General features: G+C 46.8%; 1 protein-coding gene across 3 annotated transcripts in view; it reads left to right on the top strand.

Moving 5' to 3' along the window:
* Positions 1-24299, top strand: part of Gan (gigaxonin) — a 49554-nt gene that overhangs the window by 11107 nt on the left and 14148 nt on the right. The window contains exons 2-6 of one of the 3 annotated variants that reach the window (XM_052728312.1): positions 13821-13875; positions 14521-14635; positions 18086-18436; positions 22047-22264; positions 22391-22512. In XM_052728312.1, coding sequence (XP_052584272.1) covers positions 13874-13875; positions 14521-14635; positions 18086-18436; positions 22047-22264; positions 22391-22512 — 808 coding nt within the window. In that variant the 5' untranslated portion in view covers positions 13821-13873. The remainder of the gene's footprint in view (positions 1-13820; positions 13876-14520; positions 14636-18085; positions 18437-22046; positions 22265-22390; positions 22513-24299) is intronic. The other 2 variants (XM_052728311.1, XM_052728313.1) reach the window with 2 other exon arrangements.

Here is a 24299-nt window from a genome sequence, read left to right as displayed (position 1 = left end):
TCCGTTTCTGTCTCTGCTATATAAAGCCAAGTAAGTCTGCATGGATAAGCCAGGAGGAGCCTGAGCATCCTGGCACCTGTCTTCAGCCTTTTGGCCTCTAAAACTACAGAAAAGGTCATATACACAGTAGCCAAAGCAAAGGGGTGTGCCTTTGACATGACCTTTTGCATGAGGTCTCAAGGTCATTGAAGGAGTCACTTTTCAATGACATCTAAAGAAATAATTCCCAAGTAGAAAATCTGGAAGTGTTGACATGTCTCGGCATGAACCTATCTCTTTTGTGTGTTTTCAAAAGGTCAGGGTGTGACCAGGGCAAGGAATCTGGCTTGTTTCATTCTCGAAGAATTTGCTTCAAAAGTTGCTGGATCATTATTCTGCCTTTGAGTTCATCTTGAAATTTCAACACGCATTTTCCAGCTTTGCCTTGGAAAATGTAAATGTTACTGACTGGCTTTAGAAATTACAAAAACAGCTTAAATTGAGAAAATGTATTTTCCGTGCAGAAATGGGAGCTGTCACGAGAGAGAGTCCAGCTCAACTCATTGCTGAGTGAGTGGTGAGCTAGTGAGATGCTCCAATCCCGGCTGTGTGCCTGCTCTGTGTTCACACTTTCCCTGGAACTCACTCCACATCAGATCTTTCCATGTCGATAAAAATGCCCACAACCATGTCGGGGGTGGTTTGTTGGTTTGAGACAGGGTCTCACACCATAGCCAGGCTGGCCTCCAACCACAGCGGTCCTCCTGCTTCATCTGCCTGGTAGGCGTGAGCCACCACAGCCGCTCACACCGCTTCTCAGTGCTGTCTATTAGAGCACACAGCTTCCCGTACATTTGTTTCCCATTCTCTTGGTTGATGGTTCTATTTTTCCCCCTCCTGAATAGTGACCCTATAAAGCAGTCAGAAAACACGTGGACTCGCTTTGCTTTGTATCCTGTGGTATACCATAGGATACATCCTCGAGGACCTTTGTTCTGGGTAGATGATTGAGCTGGGCTGGTTTGTTCTGCTGTATGAAGTATAACCACTGTCCAGAAAGACTACACCATCTTGTAAAAACACCAGGGTCTCACTTTTAAAAGACCTGTCACCTTTACTTAGCACTTTTGGAAGTGAGTTTACAAAATCATGATTTTTGCCTACGCTAGACTGAATTTTAAAATCATGGCAGTTGTGTCCAAAGCAGTGACTGGCAGGCTTTCTCTGTAAGGGTCAGAAATGTTGAAGGCTTGGAGGTGTCCTGTGGTCTCTGTTGCATATTCTTGCTCTTTGTCCTAACACATTTTTAAGCCATAAAAACTACTTCACTCAAAGGTCTTATAGAGACAGGCAGCAGGATGGAATCCACTGCCCTTTCTGCTACAGGGTTAGAGCCTTAAATATTTGGACAGAAATGTAAGCACAGTTCTCTGTTTATCTGTATATGTACATGTCCCCAGGTGCAGTATTCCTGCACATGTATCAGCATGAGTATGGAGGCCAGAGGTAATGTCAGGTGTCTTCTTCAGTCACTCTCTGCCTGCCTGCCTGCCTGCTTGTCTTTCTTCCTTCCTTCCTTCCTTCCTTCCTTCCTTCCTTCCTTCCTTCCTTCCTTCCTCCCCTCCCTTATTTATTTGTGATGTGTGTGTGTGTGTGTGTGTGTGTGTGTGTGTGTGTGTGTGTACACAAGCAGGTGTGCCATGCAAAGGCCAGAGGTTCAGAGGTTGGCTTTGGCTGTTTTCCTCTATTTCGTTCCACCTTATTTTTGACCGGGCCTCTGACTGAGCCTGGGGCTCCCCAGTTCAGCTAGACTGGCCTCCAGGGAACTCTAGGAATCTTCCTGTCTCCACGTTCCTAGAGCTGGCGTCTCAGGTACTCGTCTCCCCAAACTCAGCTTTTTACATGGGTTCTAAGAATCCAAACTCCAGTCCTTATGCTTGTGTGGAAAGCACTTACTTGGCTGTCGCCTGGCCTGAGGCTGTCTGTTGATTCTGGTTTGTGTGATGCTTACCATCTTCTGCTGTCGGACCAGACAACCCCCTCTCCTTCACTTACATGGAACCTCTGTTTCTTCAAGCCTCCTGGTCTGTCTTCTGTCTATTTCCTTTTCTTGTCATTTTAATTTTCCTTCTCTGCTGGCTCCCTTTCTCTGCAGGAAAGCTTGCCTCAGTCTTCGCATGCCTGACCTCAGATGTGCCTCAGTGAAAAGCAAAGTGACTCTGTGTCTCCTCTGATGGGTGCCTGGCTTGAAGAACCAGCTCTCTTGCTGTGTGTCCCCCCACCTCCCATTTTGTCTTCATTCTGCAGTTAGGTTTGCTTCTTGTGGCTCCACTAAACCCGTTCTTTGAATGTAATCTCTAGATCCAATGAAAATTGTAGACAGATTTATCTTTGGGCCGGCAACTCACAAAAAACAAACAAACAAAAAAAAATGACATGGAGACATAATTTCATTAATTATGAAAGCTTGGCTTATAATTGTCCCACTAGCTCTTATAACTTAAATTAGCCCATTTGTATTAATCTACGTTTTGCCTTGTGGCTTTTTACCTCTTCCATCTTGTACCTCCTCTGACTTCTCTCCCGTGCCTAGATTTATCTCTTCTCTTCTCTCTGTCTGCTCAGAAGTCCCACTCAACCTCTTCCTGCCTAGCTATTGGCCATTCAGCTCTTTATTAAACCAATCAGAAGGCGCCTTGGCAAAGACACATTTTCACAGTGTACAAACAGATTATCCCACAACAGAAAACTAACACATTTCTCTCAGTTGGCCTGTTTATCGCTGTTTATCCATCATTTTCTTGACAGCTGATCTCTCTATGCTCCTGACACCTTTTGTCTTGTTTCCCCCGTGGTCAGCTTTCTGGCCCTCCCACTTCCTGTCTCTACACTGTAGTCAGGCCTAACATTCTGACCTTCCGCCTTCTACCCCCACAACAGCGCTGTCTGTGCCAAAACACCTGCTGCCCTCCCCCTATCCCCAGCCTGAAGGTCGTTTACCCAGTGCATGGCCCCCTTCCACCCTGGGGGTCATGCTTCCTTCCAAGTGAGTTTCCCCTGTCCCTTTTGTATATGAGGTAGGGGTGGGCCACACCAGTGTGTGTGCACAGAAGCTGGAAGAGTGTGTCAGACATTGCTATCTGTTGCTGTCCACATGTTTTTTGAGACAAGCTCTCACACCGAAGCTCACCATTTTGATTGGATTAGCCAGCCAGGTCCCTGGATCCACCTGACTCTGCCCTTAAACACTGGGCTTACAGGCACATGAACCTGTGTCCAGCTTTTGTGTGGGTGCTAGGGATTTGAACTCAGGTCCTCCTACTTTAAAAACAAGTACTTTTTACCCACTGAGCCATCTCCGCAGACCCTTATTTCCAAATTCAAGACAAGTTTACAATGTTTATTATTATTGGGTGTGTATGTGACGAGGGGGTACACAAACCACAGCAAGTGTGTGGAGGTAAGGGACAACTCTGTGGGGCTGGTTCTCTCCTTCCACCTGGATATGAGTTTCAGGGATGGAGTCGGGTCACTAGGGTTTGCACACAAACCCACAGCCACCTCACTGTCCCCTCCATTGCCTTTGATGTACTACCAGACTTCCCAGGAGAGAGTTGAGAGCTCTTGGCAGAAAGGCCTCCTCCCCTGTTTTCCTCAGCATCTAATCAATGCCAAGGCATCCCTTCTACCCCCTGTCTCTGGAGTCTGTCTCCTCCACGCCATAACTGCCCACTCAGGCTCCAGCTTCCATTGGCTCTAGGCTGTGTCGGCTCTGGCCTGTCTTCCTCCCCACCCAGTCTCCATCTGTCTTCCACCCTGTTGCCGCCAGAGGGAGGTTTCCAGAGTGGAATCACATAACATTTAAAACTCTAATGTCTTCGGAGACCTAGTTGGCTTGGTGCCAGGGCAGGAAAAATACTCTATAAGCCTGAAGTGCTTTGTGCCAGAAAGTAGGAAGGGACCAAAAAGAGCCAGCCTCAAAAATACTCCAGTGGCTGAGCTACAGCAGTTTGAGCAACAAAGAACCATGCTAGATTATACTCAGAATAAAGTAAACAGCCATCTATGTGTGGGTGAATGAATGAATGAATGAATGAATGAATACGTTGACAAATGGGAGAGAGGAGATGCCATGCATCTCTTACAAAGGAATTTCAATAACTTCTGGAAATGACTGGACTAGAACACCTTGAAGCTAAGCACTAAAGGAGGCTGAAGCAAGAGAATCATGAGTTCAGAGCCAGGCTAGGCAACCTAAAAGAGTTCAGGTATGTTTGTTGATATTTTTCCCAAATCATCTCCGGTATGTTCATTACCTATGAAAGGAAAACCAGCGTTTGCCATGGAGAACCCTATCAGAACCATTTAGCCAACTGACCAGTAGGAGACAGGTTCTCCCCAGTAGATAAGGGAACCTCCATAGCATTCCTGCCCCAAACCTACAACCACAGTGTGACCATGCAGATTAGCCAGCCCTGACTTGAAGAGTGCTGTACAAGGTAACTGGCCAGCTCTGCAGAGTTGGAGTCAAGAAAGACGAGAAAAGGGAGCTAGAGAGATGACTCAGCTACCAGCGCCTACTGCAGAAGACCCAAGTTCAGTTCCCGGCACCCACTTCAAGCAGCACACAGTAGCCTGTAGCTCTGGTTCCAGATGATCTAACATGCCCTTCTGGCCTCTGTGGGTGTCTGCCCACACGCACATACATACATAAGAACACAGTTAAAAGACAAAAGATGGGGAGTGTCCCTGGTGGATTTGTCTGTCTGTGGCAGTCCTCAGCTTTTCCTTTTTGACTTGGATGCTGGCTGGGAACGAGTCAGTTGTTTCATAGAGTGCCCCTCAACTTGGGCAGAGGTGAACCTCTGATGACATGCCATGATAAGAGTATTCCCTCTTGAGTGGTGCAGATCAGAACCCCATGATGTCAGCGGTGTCCCAGCACCAGCAGTTTTTAGTTGGGTCGCAGGTGGAGACATCATTTGGCTGATACAGCTTTCTCTTTGTCCAGGAAGCAGAGCTGGGGAAGGGTACGTACCCACTGTCCCTTGCTGGTTTCCTCATCCACCCAGTTTATAACGTCTTGATTGCTCCAGTGTTGGTTAGTTTCTCTTCTTAGACAGCTGGATAGAAAGAGTACCATTTAGTAAGGGGAACATCCAGTGGAAGGACAGACTTCGAGCAGGCTGGAAAAAGAGAGTTGTGGACTGTAATGTTTGAGAGGAGTGAGTTCAAACCCAGCTCCAGGAGTTGAGGCCACATGTGATTTTGTTGACACTGTTTGTTTAGAAGTGCTGTTGCCATAGCTGCTAGAGGGAGGGAAGTACCAGCTGACTCTGAAGTTTGTCAACACCTCACATTCTCCCTGAGACAAGGAAGAGTTAGTTGCACAAGACTGAGGCAAACTGTTTGTACTGTTGGGGTCACAGGCTGTGTCTTTTTCTTTGAGTGTGCCTGTTTCTGCTTGGAGGTCATTGTCTCTTGTGAATCTTTATTCCCATGATTCCTGTGGTACCAAGTGTGCTGCCTGCTACCTCTCTGTCCCCAAACTCCTGTGTACACAGTAGATATTCCCACAGTTGTCCTGTTTGTGTGTATACACACACGTGTAGTTTGTGTGTGTATGTGTACATATGTGCACATGCTTCTGGAGGCCAGAGGTCAATGTCATGTGCAGTCCACCCTACCTTTTCAGATAGGATTTCTCCATCTATATCTACTCCCACAAGGCTCAGGGACCATTGTGGAAGAGGGGGCAGAAAGAGTGTAAGCCAGAGGATTTTGAGAAGTGCTATGGAGTGCTGTGTCATGAAGTCGCAGCAGCTATGGTGACCTGCACAAGACCAAGCCTGTCAATAATGCCAGAGGCTTTACCCAAGTTGAAGAGCTGCTGGCAGTTGTTTCCTTGGGGAAGAGGAGTCATGTCTATCAGGGGTGTGGTCCCTAGTTGGTTGCCTGTGCTCATGCATGTAGCACTCATTGGACTCAGTGGGTTACTGTTTTTTTTTTTAGAAAGGCTGCCGGGCGGTGGTGGCGCAGCTGGGCGGTGGTGGCGCACGCCTTTAGTCCCAGCACTTGGGAGGCAGAGGCAGGCGGATCTCTGTGAGTTCGAGGCCAGCCTGGTCTCCAAAGCGAGTTCCAGGAAAGGTGCAAAACTACACAGAGAAACCCTGTCTCGGAAGAAAAAAAAAAAAAAAAAAAAAAGAAAGGCCATGAAGGTGGGAGGAGCATGTATTGTGGGGTCTAGAGAAATGAGAGGGTGGATTCCATCAAGATACATTGTACAGGACTGGAGAGATGTCTCTGCTGTAGAGAGCATGAACTACTACTCTTCCTGAGTACCCAGGTTCAGTTTCCAGCACTCATCTGGCCACTCACAACCATCTCCAGTTCTAGCAGATCCTGCATCCTCTTCTGGTCTCCATGGGCAGCAGGCAGGCAAAACACCAATACATGTAACATAAGTAAATTTTTTAAAACTACATTGTATATGTATATGGCATTGTCAAAGAATAAGTTAAAAGTGTTAGTTTTGTTTTGTTGTTGCTGTTGTTGTTTTTTAAGACAAAGTCTCTCAGCCCCACCCATTAGTAGGTTGGCCATCCATCAAACTTCAGAAATCTGCCTGTTTCCACCAGGCTCCCAGATGCATGACGACACATGGCCTCTTAGAGGTGCTGAGGATCCAGACTCAGGTTCTCATGCTTCACGGTCTACACTTTACCAACAATCCTTTCCCTAACTCCCTATTAAGTTGTAATACATGCTGAAATCCCAGTCTCTTCAGAAAACATGGCCTCCCTAATGTAAATTCCATTTTCTTTCAAGTCACATGACTCTCAAAGACAAACACTTATCTTTCTTTTTTAATATTTACTTATTATGTATACAGTGTTCTGCCTGCACGTATGCCTGCAGGCCAGAAGAGGGCACCAGATTTCATTACAGATGGTTGTGAGCCACCATGTGGTTGCTGGGAATTGAACTCAGGACCTCTGGAAAAGCAGTCAGTGCTCTTAACCTCTGAGCCATCTCTCCAGCCCAACCCATATCTTTCTTGTGTGGCATCAGGGCATGGCCAGTGCTATGTTTCCTTCTTTGAAGTTGAGGCCAGGCTCCCTGAGGAGAGTGAAAAGCACCCTTGTATCTATGCCACAGCCTGGGGAAAGTGTCAGAGGAGGTGGAACCTCAGCTGTGGCAGGAGCTATTTCTGAACCTCTACAGGATCCAGTGGTCCTCTTCATCCTCTTCAGAACAGTACCTGAGCTGAGGCCTGGGTTCTAGAAGCCTTTTAGAGTCTATCTTGCATTTGAAGTTCAGGTTTCCCAACAGGCCACTAGTGAGGGTGAGCATGGGACATTGAAGCATGGAAAGATTAGGTCCAACTTGCTAACTCACAAATACAAACTTCCTTCTCACCCAGCCTTACAGTGCAGCTCCCATGTGAGGGCACCAGCCTAGCTAATAGTGAGTGTTTGGACATTAGACTTCACAGTGTGTCTGGCCTTCTGGGCACGTGATGGTGAGTGCTCTCAGCTGCTCTGCTGGCCACTCATGTCCTGTCCAAACAGCTGTGCTCATCTCATTTCCATCACTGGTTCTGCGGGGTTCAAATCCATTAGTTCCCACTCTGGTTGTGTGCTTAATGTCAAGTTCTTATGTGTCAAGTACCATGAATAGTGGTGTTGGGGTAGGGTAGTGTGTTAGGTAATTTCCCTGCTGCTGGCAAAGCAGCTGAAGGAAAGAGAGATTTACATGGGCTCACAATTTGACGTTATAATCAGTCATGGCAGAGGAGGCATGATAGGGTGGTAGGAGCTTGAGGCAGCTGCTCACATGTCATCCACAGTCACAAAACAGAGAGAGGTGAATGCTGGTGCTCAGCTCACTTTCTCATTTTATCCAGTCCAGGACCCCAGACCGTGGAATAGTGCCACCCAGAATTAGGGTCTTCCGACCTCAATTAACCTAATCTAGATGATCGCTCACAGGCATTCCCGGGGGATAACCTAATCTAAATAATTTTAGATCCTGTGGAGTTGGCTGTATTGACATCACAGGCCAGATGCAAACAGTCTGTTTTTGTGGCAGGTAATATGAAGCAGATGCAGTTCATTAGGAGATGATCAGTCCTGTGAAGAAAATCAAAGCATTGTGGGGGAAGAACCAGATCATGCAGGTGTGGGGGAGAAGCCCAAGAAGCATTCCAGGCAGCAGGAACAGGCCAGATGAGCCAGGGGATGGGTTACACTTACTGTGTGATCTGAGGCTGACCTAGTTGGTCTAGGATGAGACCCAGATATCTGATTATCTATGGCGGCTCTCTAGAAGGTTCCGGGAGGTCAGCCCAGGGAATTACTCTTAAAGTCATTCAAAGTATGAGTCAATCCAGAATCTGTATGAGGGAATTTTTTGAAAGTAAATAAGCACCATACTTCTTGGGTAAAAAGGCGAATGGATGGAAGAGAATCAGAGTGAAGGGGCAGCACAGACTGTTGGGACGTCACCCTTTAAAACGCATCTGGCCCCCCCAAAAAAAAAAAAAAAAAAAAAAAAAGCCGGTTGTGGTGGTGCACGCTGGTAGGATTTGCTGAAGGAGGCGGAGGCAGGAGAATCACGAGTTCGAGGCCAGCCTGGGCTACACATTTAGGTCGCCGGGCGGTGGTGGCGGCGCACGCCTTTAATCCCAGCACTCGGGAGGCAGAGGCAGGCGGATCTCTGTGAGTTTGAGGCCAGCCTGGACTACCAAGTGAGTTCCAGGAAAGGCGCAAAGCTACACAGAGAAACCCTGTCTCGAAAAACCAAAAAAAAAAAAAAAAAAAAAAAAAAAAAAAAACGCATCTGGCAGCTGCAGAGACAGTACAGTGGTTAAGAGCACTTGCTGCTCTTACTTGGAATCTGAATTCAGTTCCCAACACCCATGTCTAGTGACTTACAGCCACCTGTAACTCTAGTTCCAGGGGACCCAATACCCTCTTTGGTACCCCACAGGCACCTATATGTACATGCACTTCCCCACACACAGGTGCATACACATAAGTGTTTTATAAAAATGACATTCAGAGTCCAGTAGCCTGGTGAAGTTTCTTCCCCTCCGCCTCTTTAATGCTGCATGGGCAGCTCCCCAGACTTCCTGTTGCTCGTTTTTAGTCCCCTATTGTGGCTTGGCTACAGAAAGCCTGCTAAGATCCCCTGGTTCGCCTAGATGTGGTGGGCCTGTGCTTGAAGCTTACTTGGGTCTCTAGCTCCCAGTGCACACCCCCCTCTTGCTTAGGCCTCCCTCTGAGAGCTCTGTCACTCCTGGGACCGCAGCATGAATGCTTTCCTCCTGCATCTGTGGAGGAACTTTGAGGCTAGCTGCTGTGTTCCTACTGGAGACAGTGCTATCGAAGGTCTGTCAGAGGGTACCGTCTGTTGATTGATAAGTTAGCAGCAAATGATACTGGCTCAAGTGTTAACTAGGAGAGATCTTTAAAAAAACAAATTACAGCCTTTAGGGACTGGAGAGATGACTGAGCGGTTAAGAGTGTGTAGTGCTATTCCAGACGACCTGAGTTGGTTCTCAGCTCCCAAGTCAGGCAGCTCACAATCTAACTGCAGTTCCAGGGAATCTAGTGCCCTCTTCTGGCATCTGTGGGCACTGTACTCATGTGCACAAAGCTATGCTCAGACACAACTTTAAAACATTTTTTTTAACTAGACCATATGTCTTAAGGCAATTGTAAGCTCAGGACAGAATTGAGAGGAAGATACAGAGAATGCTGGATCTTCCTTGAGCCCGCGTATGCACAGTCCCCCCGCCCAGTACCCTCATATCCCTACTAGAATGATGTATCTGTTCTATCTTATGAACCTGCGTTGACAATGCATGGTAACCCAGACCATGGCTCACATTGGGCTCCCTCTGGTGGGTGTGTATTTTGTGAGTTTGCACAAATGTGTCAATACACGTTTGCCAGTACAGTGTCACACACAGGACTTTCACTGCCCTAAACCATTTGGGAGCTTACAGAAACAGAAAAAGGAGTGTGTGAGGAGTGTCACCTGTTAAATAAATTCCCCAAAGAACAAATGGCTAGTCTTGGGTAAAAAGTGCTGGCACAGAATGTCTCCGAGCTCCTCAGAGGCCTGCTTAGTAGCCGCAGAGTTCTAGGGGACACAGATCATCGCAACCATGTGAATCCTGCCCTGAGTCACCCCGGATAGCAGTGCCCTGACTCCTTGGACAGTACACTCCCTTGTGTTCTGCCTGAAGAGGTGAGTGTCTGCATCAGCAGAGAAGAAAAGCCCTTCAGAGCTCCTGCTTGTCGCTGTCCATTGAACCCCCTCCCATAGCTCTTCTCTGTGGGTCTTGCCTTCCTGTATGTCTGTGCACCACATGTGTGCAGAGGTCCGAAGAGGGCTTCAGAGCAAATTATTAGAAAGTCCTGTCTGTATGCCTGATTCTCCCTCAGCTCGTTTGCACCTGGAATCATCAGGTCTGTTTTGTGGCCATACATCAACTATTAACAGCAGCTCACAGTTCAGAATGTTTTACAAATAATTGTTGAGTATTGTGTTGGTTACACTTCAATTGCTGTGATAAAATACCCAAGAAAATCAACTTAGTAGGAAGGTCTGCCTGAGCCCATATTTTCAGGCCTTGGTTGCTTGGACCAGTTGCTTTAAGTCTGCTGAGGCTGCATGTCAAGAAGAAATCCTTGTAAGAGCAAAGCCGAAGAAAGACTCCCTCTCCAAACCCATCAATCTGAGTTCACAAATGGTTCAGCTACCCATGAGGTCAGAGCCCTCGTGATCCAGTCACCTCCCAAAGGCATGGGAGACTAGGTACAGTGGGGACTGTCCCTTCAACACATGAGTTTTAGGGGGACGGTCAAGAGCATCATTTTCTCTTCCCAAACCTGCTGAGTTTCCTGGTAGGGTTACAGTGATAGGAAGAAGTCTTGCTCGGGCCTGGGACTCAGCAGAGGCGCTGGGATGTGGCTCAGTTGACAGGGTGTCTGCCAAGCGTGCACCAAGCCCTGGGAGGCTGCACCACCTAAGTCAGGTAGGTGGAGTGATGCACACTTAGGATTCCAGCACTCAGCAAGTGGAGGCAGGAGGATCAGAAGTGGATTGTTGTCTTTGTGTTTGAGGCCAGCTAGAAATACATGAGACCCTGCCACGGGGAGGTGGGGCACACACACATGTGCACAGGCACACATACACATATGCACACACCAGAACTTGAACTTGATTGTGTCTGTCACAGTGAAGGGGACATTTCTGTGTATCCTGGTGAGGGTCGATGCTGCCTGTCCTAGGAGCAGGTTCTATGAATGTGTGGCTGTGGAGCAGCTGCCCTGGGAACTGGTCTCTCAGGAGGGAGCAATCGGGTCTGCTCAGCTGGTGCTGCAGATAGAGGATAGGAGGACAGGTGAATTTAAACCATAGTTAATGTTAGTTTTGTTTCTTAACCTCCAGATGTGTAGAGTATACCATTCAGTTTTCATGGGTTCTGGAAATGACCACATTTTTAAAAAGCCTGAAGTGGCATAGCTCATATTCAAGCTGGTCATTTTTCTCTCCTTTTAACCATCTGTGTCCCACCACCTGTTGGTAGAACAGTTTAAAATGGATCCCCTCTTGTTGGGAAAACATGTGACAGTAGAGTTGTTTTAAAATAGGTTCTAAAAGGAGGGACAGTGGTTTGTGGTGGGCTAGTGGCCCAGTTCTCCCGCCTCCTGTATCTGCTGCACACAGCACAGCCAAGCCTTGTTTGGACATTACATTAAGGTGAGAAAAATCCCCCCCAGCTAACAGGTTTTTAATAGCCCTGTGATCGTCCATCTAGGAGAGAGAAACAACACAGTAATTTGAAAAAGAAAATTTGGGGGGTTGGTTTGTTTTTGTTGTTGTTGCTTTGGTTTGGTTTGGTTTTGGTTTTGGTTTTAAGGTTTATTTACTTTTATTTTATACATGAGTACCTATTTATATATGAGTACCTTGCCTTCATGTATGTATTTGCACAGTGTGTGTGCCTTGTACCCAAGGAAACCAGAAGAGGATATTGGATCCCCTGAAATAGGAGTTAATAGATCAGATTGTTCTGAGCCGCCATGTGGTCCTTGGGAACCGACCAGGTCCTTTGCAAAAGAATTAAATGATCTGTTTTTGTTTTGTTTTGTTGTTGTTTGTTTGGGGGGGTTGTGTTTTTACTTTTTTTTTTTTCATTTTATTTATTTGGGGAGAGATAGAATGGGTGAACGGGTGTGCCCCCAGCACATGTAGAGATTAGAAGACAATATGCAGAAGTCATTTCTGTCTGTCCACCAGATCATCAGGCTCCTTTATCTGCTGAGCTGTCTCCCTAGCCCTGAACAAAGAAAGTTTAATGTAAGAATCATTCACTGTAACAGGAGATCAGGGTAGCCAAGGGTTGGCTAGCCAGAAAGGAAACTTTAAAATATAGAAGTAACAGATCCAAGCAGCAGCCACAGCCTCTGGCCAACCTTGCGTAAGGCATGCCTAAGGCTCACTGCAAGACATTCATGGAACTCGCTGGAAATTGGCTTTCTAAGGTGCCTGAGAAAGCTGCTCTGGGGAGGGGACTGAAGGTGGCCCCTGGATAGCCTGGCAAAGCAGGATCCGGAGGCCAGGAAAAACCTGCACCGTAGAGGCTCCCAGGTGACACCCCAGAACCAGGAAGCACAGCTCTCTTGTCCTACAGTCTTGTTTCTACTTTTGTTGATTTGTTTCCACCTTCTCCTGAAAAGCTCACCATTACCCCAGTTGAGGGAAAAACCACTTTAAGAGACCCAGACCCACTTCCGCAGAGCGGGCAAAGAGGGTGAATTGGGAGCTGAGTGGCAGTGCCACCAGCACAGTGACTCTGACAGATGTCGGTAGTCATGACATCCCAGGTGAAAGGTTGCTAGGAGACATGCTTGCACATGGTGCGTTTAGGAGGCTTAGGTATTGTTCATACCATCTCTTGCCTAAAGATTGCCTGAAGCTTCGTTTTTAGTACCGGCATACAGATAGGCCCTACGGTGTCGCAAGGGGAGGGCCAGGAAACCCTTAGCTCAGTAGAAACTGTGGAGTCAGTCAGTAGTCAGGGATTCCCATGCCAGAGAGAAGAAAGTGTCCAAATACCTGCTTTCTACGTACTTGGGAGACATACCTTTCATCTTCCTGAAGATCGCCTGTCCTGGTACCTGGCTGTGACCCAGCGGTCGCTCGTCACCGTCACCCTTTGCTTCCTTCACTTTCCTGGGCTGAGGGGCAGGCAGTACACCAGCACAGTGCAGATCGTGTCTCTGTCAGGCAGTGTCTTCTTTCTGGGCTGACTATTTTGGTTGGTTGGGACATATTTCCCAACCGCATTCTCAGGAAGGTTGGTAAGTTGTTTGGTGACTGTGTGTATCTGGAAATGCCTCTGTTCTATCCTGCAGTTTTGTCTTTTTTCGAGACAGGGTTTCTCTGTGTAGCCCTAGCTGTTCTGGAACTCACTCTGTAGACCAGGCTGGCCTCCAACTCAGAGATCTGCCTGCCTCTGCCTCTCAAGTGCTGGGATTTGAAGTTTGTGCCACCACATCTGGCTTTTCCTCACATTTAGACAGTTTGGTTGGTTGTCAAAATCTTGCTTGGAAATTCTTTTCCTTCAGAATCTTGAAGCTTTCTCTGGTATTACATCTTACTATTTGTAAAGTAGGAAGGCATTCTGACCCCCATTCCTTCCCTTGTGGCCTGTTTTCCTTCTAGAGCTCGTAAGAATCCGTCCCCATTCCCAGCATTCTTGGATTGAGTCTGTCTTTCTCCACTCATGAGTACTTACTAGGTATTTTTTCTTTGACTCACAGGCAGTCCTATTCTTAAATGTTCAACCTTCTGGATTAATCTTCCAATTTTCTTAATGTATGTATCCTTTTTTTCTCTCTCTTTTTTTGAGATTTTATTTATTTTTCTTTTATGTTTGCCTGAATGTATGTCTGTGTGTCACATGCATACAGTACCCACAGAGACCAGAAGAGGGTTCCACTCTCCTGGGACTGGGGTTACAAATGGTATGAGATGCCATGTGGATGCTGGGAACCAAACCTAGGTCCTCTGAAAGAGCAGCCAGTGCTCTTAACCACTGAGCCCTCTCTCCAGCACCTTTTTTTTTTTTTTTTAAATTAAAGACAGTGTCTCATTGTGTATCACTGGCTTTCTGCTCTTTCAGAAGACCTCAGTTCAGTTTCTGGCACCCATATCATTTGTCTCAGAACTGCCCATAACTCCAGCCCCGGATGATCTGATGCCTGTGGTCTCCATGAGCACCTGCACATGTGGACACACACACACATAATTAAAAATAGACCCTTAAAAATATTAAGTAACATGTATATACTAGGACCAGTGTTTTTTAGCTAAAGCTGTGTGTGTTGATCTGAAGCTAAATTCCTTACGTGGAGGTATACTTGCTGCTCAGTACATGTTGTGTTCTAGTGTTTAGTGCATAAATATTTAGAGCTGTTTCTGTTGGTTCATAGAAATTTTACATTTTTTTCCCTTTCTTAGGACAAAGTTAAACTATAATCCTCCAAAAGATGACGGATCCACTTATAAGATTGAACTTGAAGGGATATCGGTAATGGTTATGAGAGAGATCCTGGATTACATCTTCAGTGGGCAGGTATGGTGAGACCCAGGGTCCAGACACAGCAGAGGCTTCCCAGCTTTCAGAGCGGTACTGTCACGTCATCTGCCATCAAGGGCATCTGTTGGCATCTTCCTGGTGATGGCCCCACATATGTGTTCTTCCAGACTCTGTCCCTAAAAGAACAACACAATTAGACCATAGACCAAATCCCAGTTTATGCTTGTCTAAGTTCCACCCTCTAGGCTGAGAGTTGAAGAACATGGTGCACCCTTCACTGCTGACTCTTGATACCACGTCGTGAATCTCACCTAACATGGCTTCCACTCTGTCAGAACCTTCTCTGTCTGCATGGGAACAGGAGCTTCTCTGGGGACTGGGACTTGTTCTGTAGAAACAGTTTCCTGTGGGTCATTGCCGTGAAAGGCACCTTACATTGAAACCCACCCTTATAGTACTCACTGGTGGTCCTGCGTTTCTCCCTACCCTGCCCTGTCTTCCTGCGTTCCCTCTCTTTGTGCCGCATTGTTTCTGGAGATGTGATAATACCCAGGCACGAAGTGGTAAGCGACTAGACTGCTTTCTTTTCCTCTTTCTGTAATTTAAGTTCTAGCACAGGACTCTTCGGACGCTTAGCAGAGCTACAGAGAAGGTACAGAGAGCTTGCAACTCTTCCACTCTCCAGTGCCTGCAGCCAGTGGCTCACAACCACCTGGAACTCCAGCTCCAGGAGATCTTCTGGCCTCCGTGTGCAAACACACACACACACACACACACACACACACACACACACACACACACACACACACTCAAGTAAATAAAAATAAATATTTTTTTTAAAAAAGCGTACCTTTAATCCCAGCACTCAGGAGGCAGAGGCAGGCAGATCTCTGTGAGTTCGAGGCCAGCCTAGTCTACAGAGGGAGTTCCAGGACAGCCAGGGCTACACAGAGAAACACTGTCTTAACAAAACAAAACAAACAAAAACAAGCAAAGAAGGTTCTTTTGAGTCTCTGGTATATTGGCCAGAGAACAGAGTAGTGTGTTACACATTTAGGTGTGTAAAAGTGTGTTCTGCCACATTTTCTCCAAGATCTTACACCTTGTCCTCTCCGTTGGACCCTTCTTCATCACTTCTGTTTCCACACCTCCCCTTTTCTGAAAGGTCTGTTTTTCCCAGTAGTTTTCTAAGTGTTTGGAGTGTATTGCTTGACTTTTCTAAATGCATTTGTTCTATCTACACACTCGGGGATTCTAGTCCTGTTGAAGTGTGTGGTGTGATTTTGTAGTACTAGGAAAACATGGTGTAGGGGAGACTCTTTTCTTTAAACACAAGGCAGTGGGTATGCATGTGTGTGATGGTTAAAGTGAACGAAGCTAGAGTCATTTTGGCATGGCCCTAAGATCCTAGAAGCACTCCACAACAGCAAGGAGCCAGGTAGCTGACCAGCCAGGTCTGACTTGCAGGGTGATGTCAGTGCAGTTATGAGCGCAGAAGTGACAGCCACTGAGGGCATGCTCTGTGCAGGCTTCAGCTGCAGCCCAGGGACTGTCCGCAGACTGAGTGCTAGAATTTGTCCCCGTTTAAGCCTTAGAATCCAGGTGGCAACTCAAGCTCTGATAAACTTCCAAATTAGCTGTTTGGTTTATGAGATGTGATTTAGTGTTTCATCATGGGTTTGTATCTGCAGTTGTTTCCTGTCTTCTGACTAAATTTGACATTCTCGGGCTGAGGATGTGACTGAGTAAAGCTCTTGCCTGGAATGCAGGAGGCCCTGGGTTCCATCCCGAGCAGTGCAAAAAAAAAAATAGAAATAGAAGAGGAGGAGGGCTAGACAGATGGCTCAGTGGGCAAAGGCTCTGCTGTCAAACCTGATAGCCTAGTTCATTCTGAAGAACCTATATGGTGGTCCTCTAACCTCCACAGGTATCCTAACATGTACGCACCCACCCACGCAGAGATATAAAGTATACACGCACTGTCTTAGGGTTATTACTGCTGTGATGAAACACCATGACCAAAGCAACTTGAAGAGGAAAGGGTTTGTTTGACTTATACTTCTACATCACAGTTCATCAATGAAGGAAGTCAGGACAGGAACTCACACCAGGCAGGATCCTGGAGGCAGGAGATGATGCAGAGGCCGTGGAGGGGTGCTGCTTTCTGGCTTGCTTTCCCATGGCTTGCTCAGCCTCCTTTCTTACAGAACCCAGGACCACCAGCCCAGGGATGGCACCACCCACAATGGGCTGAGTCCTCCCCCATCAATCACGAATTAAGAAAATGTCCTACAGGCTTGCCTGTAGCCTGATCTTATGGAAGAATTTTCTCAGTTAAGGCTGCCTCCTCTCTGATGACTCTAGTTTGTGTCAAGTTGACATAAAACAAGCCAGCACACCTACAGACAAACAAAAAACCCAAACAACAAAGATATAAAAAGAAGAAAAAGCTAGTAATGTCCCCAGCATGGGAAATTTCGCTCACTTAGTATATTATTTCCCACAGTTCTATGCTCAGTTTCTAGGGCAATTGGTAATAACACTTTTTTAAATCTATGTAGAATGTGGTAAAATCTTTCGTGCTGGACCCTGAACTCTCATTTCTGAAGCAGTGAAGCCTCAGGGAGCTCGGTTGTGGTGTGGCATTGCCTTACGGTTGCACGGAGAAGCGTGAGGCAGGGAGAGAGAAGCATCAGTCAGGACACTGGAGAAAACTGGGCAGAAGTAGACTCGAGTGAGGGAAACCTGTACACTAGGGATTTGTTCCAGAAGGTAGTTTAAGGCATTGAGTACAGGCTTTGGCATTGAGTACAGGCTGCCGAGGAGATACAAAGCCACCGCTTTGGTGGCTTGCACCCACTCAGCAGACAGGAACCTTGATGTATCTGGAGATAACTCCGGTTTCCACTAACAGCAGTGCCTTTCCTAAACGCTCAGTCAGGTTTTTGTGTGAGTTGTAGGTGTGAGCACTCGGTAGGTTCCTCAACGGGAAGAGTAGGTCGTGCTGGCTGGCACGGGAGGGGAAGGCCTGGACAGGAGGGCAGGTTAAAAGTCACACACATCTGCTGTGAGAGAAGGCCCCTTGATGCCTCAGACTCTGGAAAGATGTGCAGTATGGTCAACACTGCCGGTCGTCTTTGACCTACAACATTGGGAATTTGAGGGCAAAAGAAATGACTCAGTAGTTAAGAGTGCTTCCTACTCTTGCAGAGGACCCGAGTTCAGTGCCTGGCACCTCTGTTGGTATCTCACAACTACCTGTAACTCCAGCTCCAGTGGGATCCAATGCCTCTGACCTTTGGGTACCCACACTCGTGTGCACATACACATAATTAATAATAAGTCTTTAAAGATTAAAAAGAAAAAAATTTAAAAAAATAAAGATTAAAAAGAAAAAATTGGAAATTTCCTGTGGACCAGAACTAGGTTAGTGGTTTGGGTTTTATGTCTGCATTCAGATATAAAATGTTTATGGTACTCTTACAGATCAGGCTAAATGAAGATACGATCCAGGATGTTGTCCAGGCAGCCGACCTGCTGCTGCTGACGGACCTGAAAACCTTGTGCTGTGAGTTCTTGGAGGGCTGCATTGCCGCAGAGAACTGCATCGGCATCCGCGACTTTGCGCTGCACTACTGCCTGCACCACGTGCACTACCTGGCCACGGAGTACCTGGAGACCCACTTCCGAGACGTCAGCAACACAGAGGAGTTCCTGGAGCTGAGTCCGCAGAAGCTCAAAGAAGTGATCTCCCTTGAGAAGCTGAACGTTGGCAATGAAAGATACGTGTTCGAGGCAGTGATTCGGTGGATAGCGCATGACACAGAGATGAGAAAGGTACCTGCCACTCAGGACATGGCCTCGGGTTCCCTTTTCATTAATGTGTTTGTTTACTTTGTGTGATGGGAGGGGGGGTGTGAAGGCGGAGGCCAACCATCGATGATGTCGCTTAGGAACACTAGCCAGCTCTTGAGAGTCTCACCAGTGCGGATGGACTGACTAGCCAGCAAGCCCCAGAGATCCTTCTGCCTCTGCCTGCCCAGCCCTGGGATCCAGCCGTGGTGCACATCCCCGTGCCCAGCGTTTTTCCATGGATTCTGGAGCTGAGGCTCAGGTCATCACACTTGGAGAGCGAGCACTTCCCTAACTGAACCAGCCCTTGGTTTATTTTAACACAAATCGTAGTAGTTTTGTCTTCTTCATCTTGAAAGACTCACCAAGCTGTGAACTAAAGGATATCTAGAAAACATCTTCCGTCCGGTGCTAAAGCTGTCAGTCTCTCAGACTGTGAGCAGTCATCTGGCTGGGATCCTCTGCTCTTCCCAGATGCTGGCAATCCCAGGTCCTCAGGTGCCCAAGGCCTAGGTACTGGACAGACCCAAAGGCTCACACTCCCAGTCCTGAGAGCCAGGAGTCTCTTTGTCCAGGCTAGTCAGTTAGACTTGTGGCTCACATGCTCAGGTTGGAGGCTGATTGCTTTGGGCTTTAGTTACCAGTGGCTCTGGCCTTTGACAGCCTTTAGAATCCTAGCTTCTAGCAGCAGTGGGCAGCAGGGTTCCTTCCTGCAGCTGTTACAGCTTCTGAGGGCCTCAGGGGTTGACTCTCAGCTCTTACAGAGGTAAGTGTTATGGTTGTCAGGCCTAGGATCTCTGAGAGCCTTGGATTTTAACAGAAATAAATTGTAGCTCTCTACATATATGTGACAGTTGTGTACCTTGATCTCTTTGTGGGACTCCTAGCAATTGATCAGGGGCTGTACCTAATGCTTTGGCTGGCTCTTGGGAACCTAGTCCTCATCCTGGGTCACCTTGCCCAGCCTAAATACGAGGGGAGATGCTTAGTCTTACCACAACTTGATATGCCATGCTTTGTTGACACCCATGGGACGCCTGCCTTTTTCTGAACAGAAACAGGAGTGGATTCGGGGGAAGGGGGGGCTTCGATTGGGATGTGAACTTAATTAATGAATTAAATTTTTGAAAAGAAAGAAAGAAATTATAATTAAAGTTAAACAGGGCAGGAGGAGGGAAGAGAGGGGGATCTGTGATTGGTATGTAAAATGAATTAAAAAATTATTAATAAAGAAAAAAGTTGCCGGGCAGTGGTGGCGCACGCCTTTAATCCCAGCACTCGGGAGGCAGAGCCAGGCGGATCTCTGTGAGTTCGAGGCCAGCCTGGGCTACCAAGTGAGTTCCAGGAGAGGCGCAAAGCTACACAGAGAAACCCTGTCTCGAAAAACCAAAAAATAAAAAAATAAATAAAAAATAAAGAAAAAAGTTAATGGGCTGGAGAGATGGCTCAGAGGTTAAGAAGAGCACTGGCTGCTCCTCCAGAGGTCCTGAGTTCAATTCCCAGCAACCACATGGTGGCTCACAACCATCTGTAATGAGATCTGGTGCCCACTTCTGGCCTGCAGGCAGAACACTGTATACATAATAAATAAATCTCGAAAAAAAATTAAAAAAAAAAAAAGAAAAAAAGTTAAACAGGGAAGTCAGGCATTGCATACCTTTAATCCCAGCACTCAAGAGGCAGAAGCAAGTGGATCTCTTTGCATTTAAGGTCAGCCTAGTCTACAGAGTAAGCTCCAGGACAACCGGAGCTATATGAGATTCTGTCTGAAAAGTAATAAATGAGCAAATAACAACAAAAACGGAATGGAGAAGGTCCAGGAGTGACGGCTGGGGAGAGTCTTAGAGAACATCAGCCTTTAGGTACCCATTGGGATCCAACAGGGAACACAGCTTATTTTCACTTCTTTTCTCCAATTACTTGTTTCAAAATAAGAAATGTATTGGATTGGTTTCAGAGAATAGATTTTGGGATGCAGGATTACATTGTTCATTGTCCTTGGCAATGACTGACTCAGTTCTTAGTGATTATCTCAAAGTTGTTAAATTTTGTAAGCCTGTGAGGGTGCACACTCAGAAACCACACTTATGGTCTTAGCTGCAGTCAGGCCTCCTCGTGTCCTGCTCCATGTTAGGTAGTTGAGGAAGGGAAAGACTCACAGGCCACTAGGAGACACTGCTCCTCCTCGGCTTGTGCTGGATCATCTTCTTGCTCAGGGTGCTCAGGGTGACCATTCCCTGAGCATGGAAAAGTATGATCTAAGTTACTCAAGGGTGTCACCTTACCCACTGGATGGTTGAGATCAAGTCTCTGGCCAAAATCACCCAGAGCATGCCCAAGTGTTGGAGATGGCCCCTGAGACCCTAAAATACCCAAAGCTATGAGTTAGTTTTGAACTGTGATCATTGCAGGAATTATTATACAATTCTGGGGATATTTTTCTTACCTTTGCCTTTGCTGATTTTCTTACAATATTAATGCTGATCTGTCCCAAGTTTACCATAATGTACTCACTACTTCGATACTTCCGTGAGTGTGGCTTAGTCACAGTCCGTCCAGACAGTGAGATAAAGCAATGTGGCCACTTTCACTCAGATAACCCACTGCCATGGGACCCTTCAGTGTGTGGAAAGCTTTTGGAACTTTGCGATACAAGTGAATTTTATTTTGTTTATTTTTTGTAATTAAACCTTAGTTCCCAGAGACTGTGGACAACAAGAAAAATTAAAAAGGAGAGCAAAGCGGAGTGGCACACACCTGTAATCCCAGGGCTTGGAGTCTTGAGGCAGGAGGATGGTGGGCTTGAGGCCAATCTAGATTACATAGGAAGACCCTGTCTCAAAAGAAAGAAGGGGCTGGAGAGACGACTGATCAGTAAAGAGTTGGGTTCTCAGCATGCACATCAGTCAGATGGCTCACAACCATCTGTAACTCCAGCTCCAGTAGCTCTGATGCCCCCTTCTATGCTCTGTACACATAATTAAAAATAAAAATTTTATTGTTTTATTTAAAAAGGGAGAGCTGGAGAAATGACTCAGCAGTTATGAACATTTGCTGCTTTTCCAGAGGACCCGACTTGAGTTCCTAGCACCCACATTGGGCAGCTCACATCAGCCAGTAATTCCAGCTCCAGAGAGTTGGATGCCCTCTTCTGGCCCACAGGAACCTGCACACACACACACACACACACACACACACACACACACACACACACGCACACGCACGCACGCACACACGCACGCACGCACACACGCACACAAATAAAATATTTGGGACTGAAGAGTTGGCCCAGCGGTTAAGAGCACTTGTTGCAAAGGACCCGAGTTTGATTCCCAGCCACACATGGAGGCTTACCACCTCTTCAAGCACCAGCATGTATGTGGTGCACAGACATACATGCAGGCAAAACACTTGTACATATAAAATAATAAAAATAAAATTAAATTCTTTTTTTTTTTAAGAAGAAAAGCAGAAGAGGAAGCTGGTGTACATATTCAGGCAGTGATGTTAGCAGCCACCATCTACTGAGAGTCGGGAAGTGTGCTTCAGAAGACCTGTGTCATCTCTCTCCTATCCCTTCTCCTCCCTTCTGCAGGTCCACATGAAGGATGTCATGTCAGCACTGTGGGTTTCGGGGCTGGACTCCAGCTACCTGCGGGAGCAGATGCTGAATGAGCCCTTGGTTCGAGAGATTGTCAAAGAGTGCAGCAACATCCCTCTGAGCCAGCCGCAGCAGGGGGAGGCCATGCTCGCCAGCTTCAAGCCCAGAGGCTACTCGGAGTGCATAGTGACCATTGGAGGGGAGGAGAGAGTGTGAGTGTGGAGGGGCCTTGGGTGAGGGGTATGTTTTAAAGTGTTTAACCATCTGTAGACTACTGACATCAACAGCGGATGTCATGAGCAGAACTGTAAAACATCAGTTATGTATTATTTCCTTAGTTCACGGAAACCCACGGCCGCCATGCGATGTATGTGCCCTCTCTACGACCCTAATCGGCAGCTGTGGATCGAACTGGCTCCTCTGAGCATGCCAAGAATTAACCATGGCGTCCTTTCAGCAGGTATGGTATGCGTTGACCAAGTCATATGTCATCTCAGGGTTATGCAGATATACAGATGCAATTTTGCCTGGTGTGGTACCACACACCTTTAATCCCAGAACTTGAGAAGTAGAGGCAGGGGGGTCTCTGTGAGTTTGACCAGCCTGGTCTACATAATAAATTTAGGTCAGTTAGGGATATGTAGTTGCATACTGTCCCCCCCCCCAAAAAAAAAGATGGGGGTGTGGCTCAGATGGCAGAGTGCCCTGGGTCTGGGCTCCATCACCACCTGTATGGTGGCATATGAGTTCCAGGACCAGACTCAGGTTGTCAGACTTTGCAGCAAGCTCCTTTACCTGCTAAGCCATTTCGCCTGCCCTTTTTCTTCATCTGTTTTGTCTTCCCATGTTGCCTCTGCTCTTAGAAGTCTCGTCAGGCACGTCAGACCTTTCTCCTCTGCTCTCTGCCTGTTTGTGTCAGCTTCAGGCTTTGTCTCTCTGTGGCGGGGTTAATGACTGCTTTTGGTTTATCTTCAGTGACTTTTCAGCTCTGAGAATCTACTAGTGCATCCGTGGGATGTTTTGATTTCTGCTTCTCTGGGAATCTTTGTTCGGTGTGAGGTCATTTAGTAGTTGTGTGTTTACGGGGTTGTTCGGTGTGAGGTCATTTAGTAGTTGTGTGTTTTCGGGGTTGTTCAGTGTGAGGTCATTTAGTAATCGTGTGTTTTCGGGGTTGTTCGGTGTGAGGTCGGTCATTTAGTAGTTGTGTGTTTTCGGGGTTGTTCGGTGGGAGGTCATTTAGTAGTTGTGTGTTTTCGGGGTTGTTTGGTGTGAGGTCGGTCATTTAGTAGTCGTGTGTTTTCGGGGTTGTTCGGTGTGAGGTCGGTCATTTAGTAGTTGTGTGTTTTCGGGGTTGTTTGGTGTGAGGTTGGTCGTTTAGTAGTCGTGTGTTTTCGGGGTTGTTCAGTGGGAGGTCATTTAGTAGTCGTGTGTTTTCGGGGTTGTTTGGTGTGAGGTTGGTCGTTTAGTAGTCGTGTGTTTTCGGGGTTGTTTGGTGTGAGGTTGGTCGTTTAGTAGTCATGTGTTTTCGGGGTTGTTTAGTGGGAGGTCATTTAGTAGTCGTGTGTTTTCGGGGTTGTTCGGTGGGAGGTCATTTAGTAGTTGTGTGTTTTCGGGGTTGTTCGGTGTGAGGTCATTTAGTAGTTGTGTGTTTCGGGGTGGTGGCAGGTGTTACTGCGTTGCCTTCTCTGGTTGTCCAGTACTTCAGGTCTTTGCAGCAGTGATTGCTTCTGCTCCTGAACTCCATGAGAGCACGTTTCTTGATGTGCCTGAGAGGCTTTGCTGGATGCTCCTATTTGTAGGAATAATGAATGCCTTGCAACATGACAGGTAGTCTGGGCTTGGATGAAGGTACTCTTTTTCTTCAGTAGAGGTTTTACATGTGTTTCTGATAGTCGCAGGAAAATACTGTTGTTCCAAAAGTGAGTTCAAGCTTGAAATTTCCTAGACAAGCAGGAGGTTTAAATCAGTTAAGCTGGCCACAGAGGGAAAAGGCACTTGCTACCACACCGAGGACCTGAGTTCATTCCCTGGGACTCACAAGTTGTTCTCTGACCTTCATATGTGATCCATGACATGTGCACATACATATACATACAAACACACACACTTGAAATTTTTTTAATTTTAATTTTTTGAGAATGCCATACATATGCCATACATATAAATATAATGGTACATTTCCTGTCTTTCCCTCTGCTCTCTACAACTCTTCCATGTCCCACCATGACCCCATCTCAAATGAATGAC

This window comes from Peromyscus californicus, unplaced genomic scaffold (assembly GCF_007827085.1).
Source record: "Peromyscus californicus insignis strain IS unplaced genomic scaffold, ASM782708v3 Scaffold_8__1_contigs__length_139910024, whole genome shotgun sequence".
In the NCBI taxonomy this organism is placed as follows: domain Eukaryota; kingdom Metazoa; phylum Chordata; class Mammalia; order Rodentia; family Cricetidae; genus Peromyscus; species Peromyscus californicus.
The sequence above is the reverse complement of the archived record's forward strand: the minus strand, read 5'-3'. Positions and strand labels throughout refer to the sequence as shown.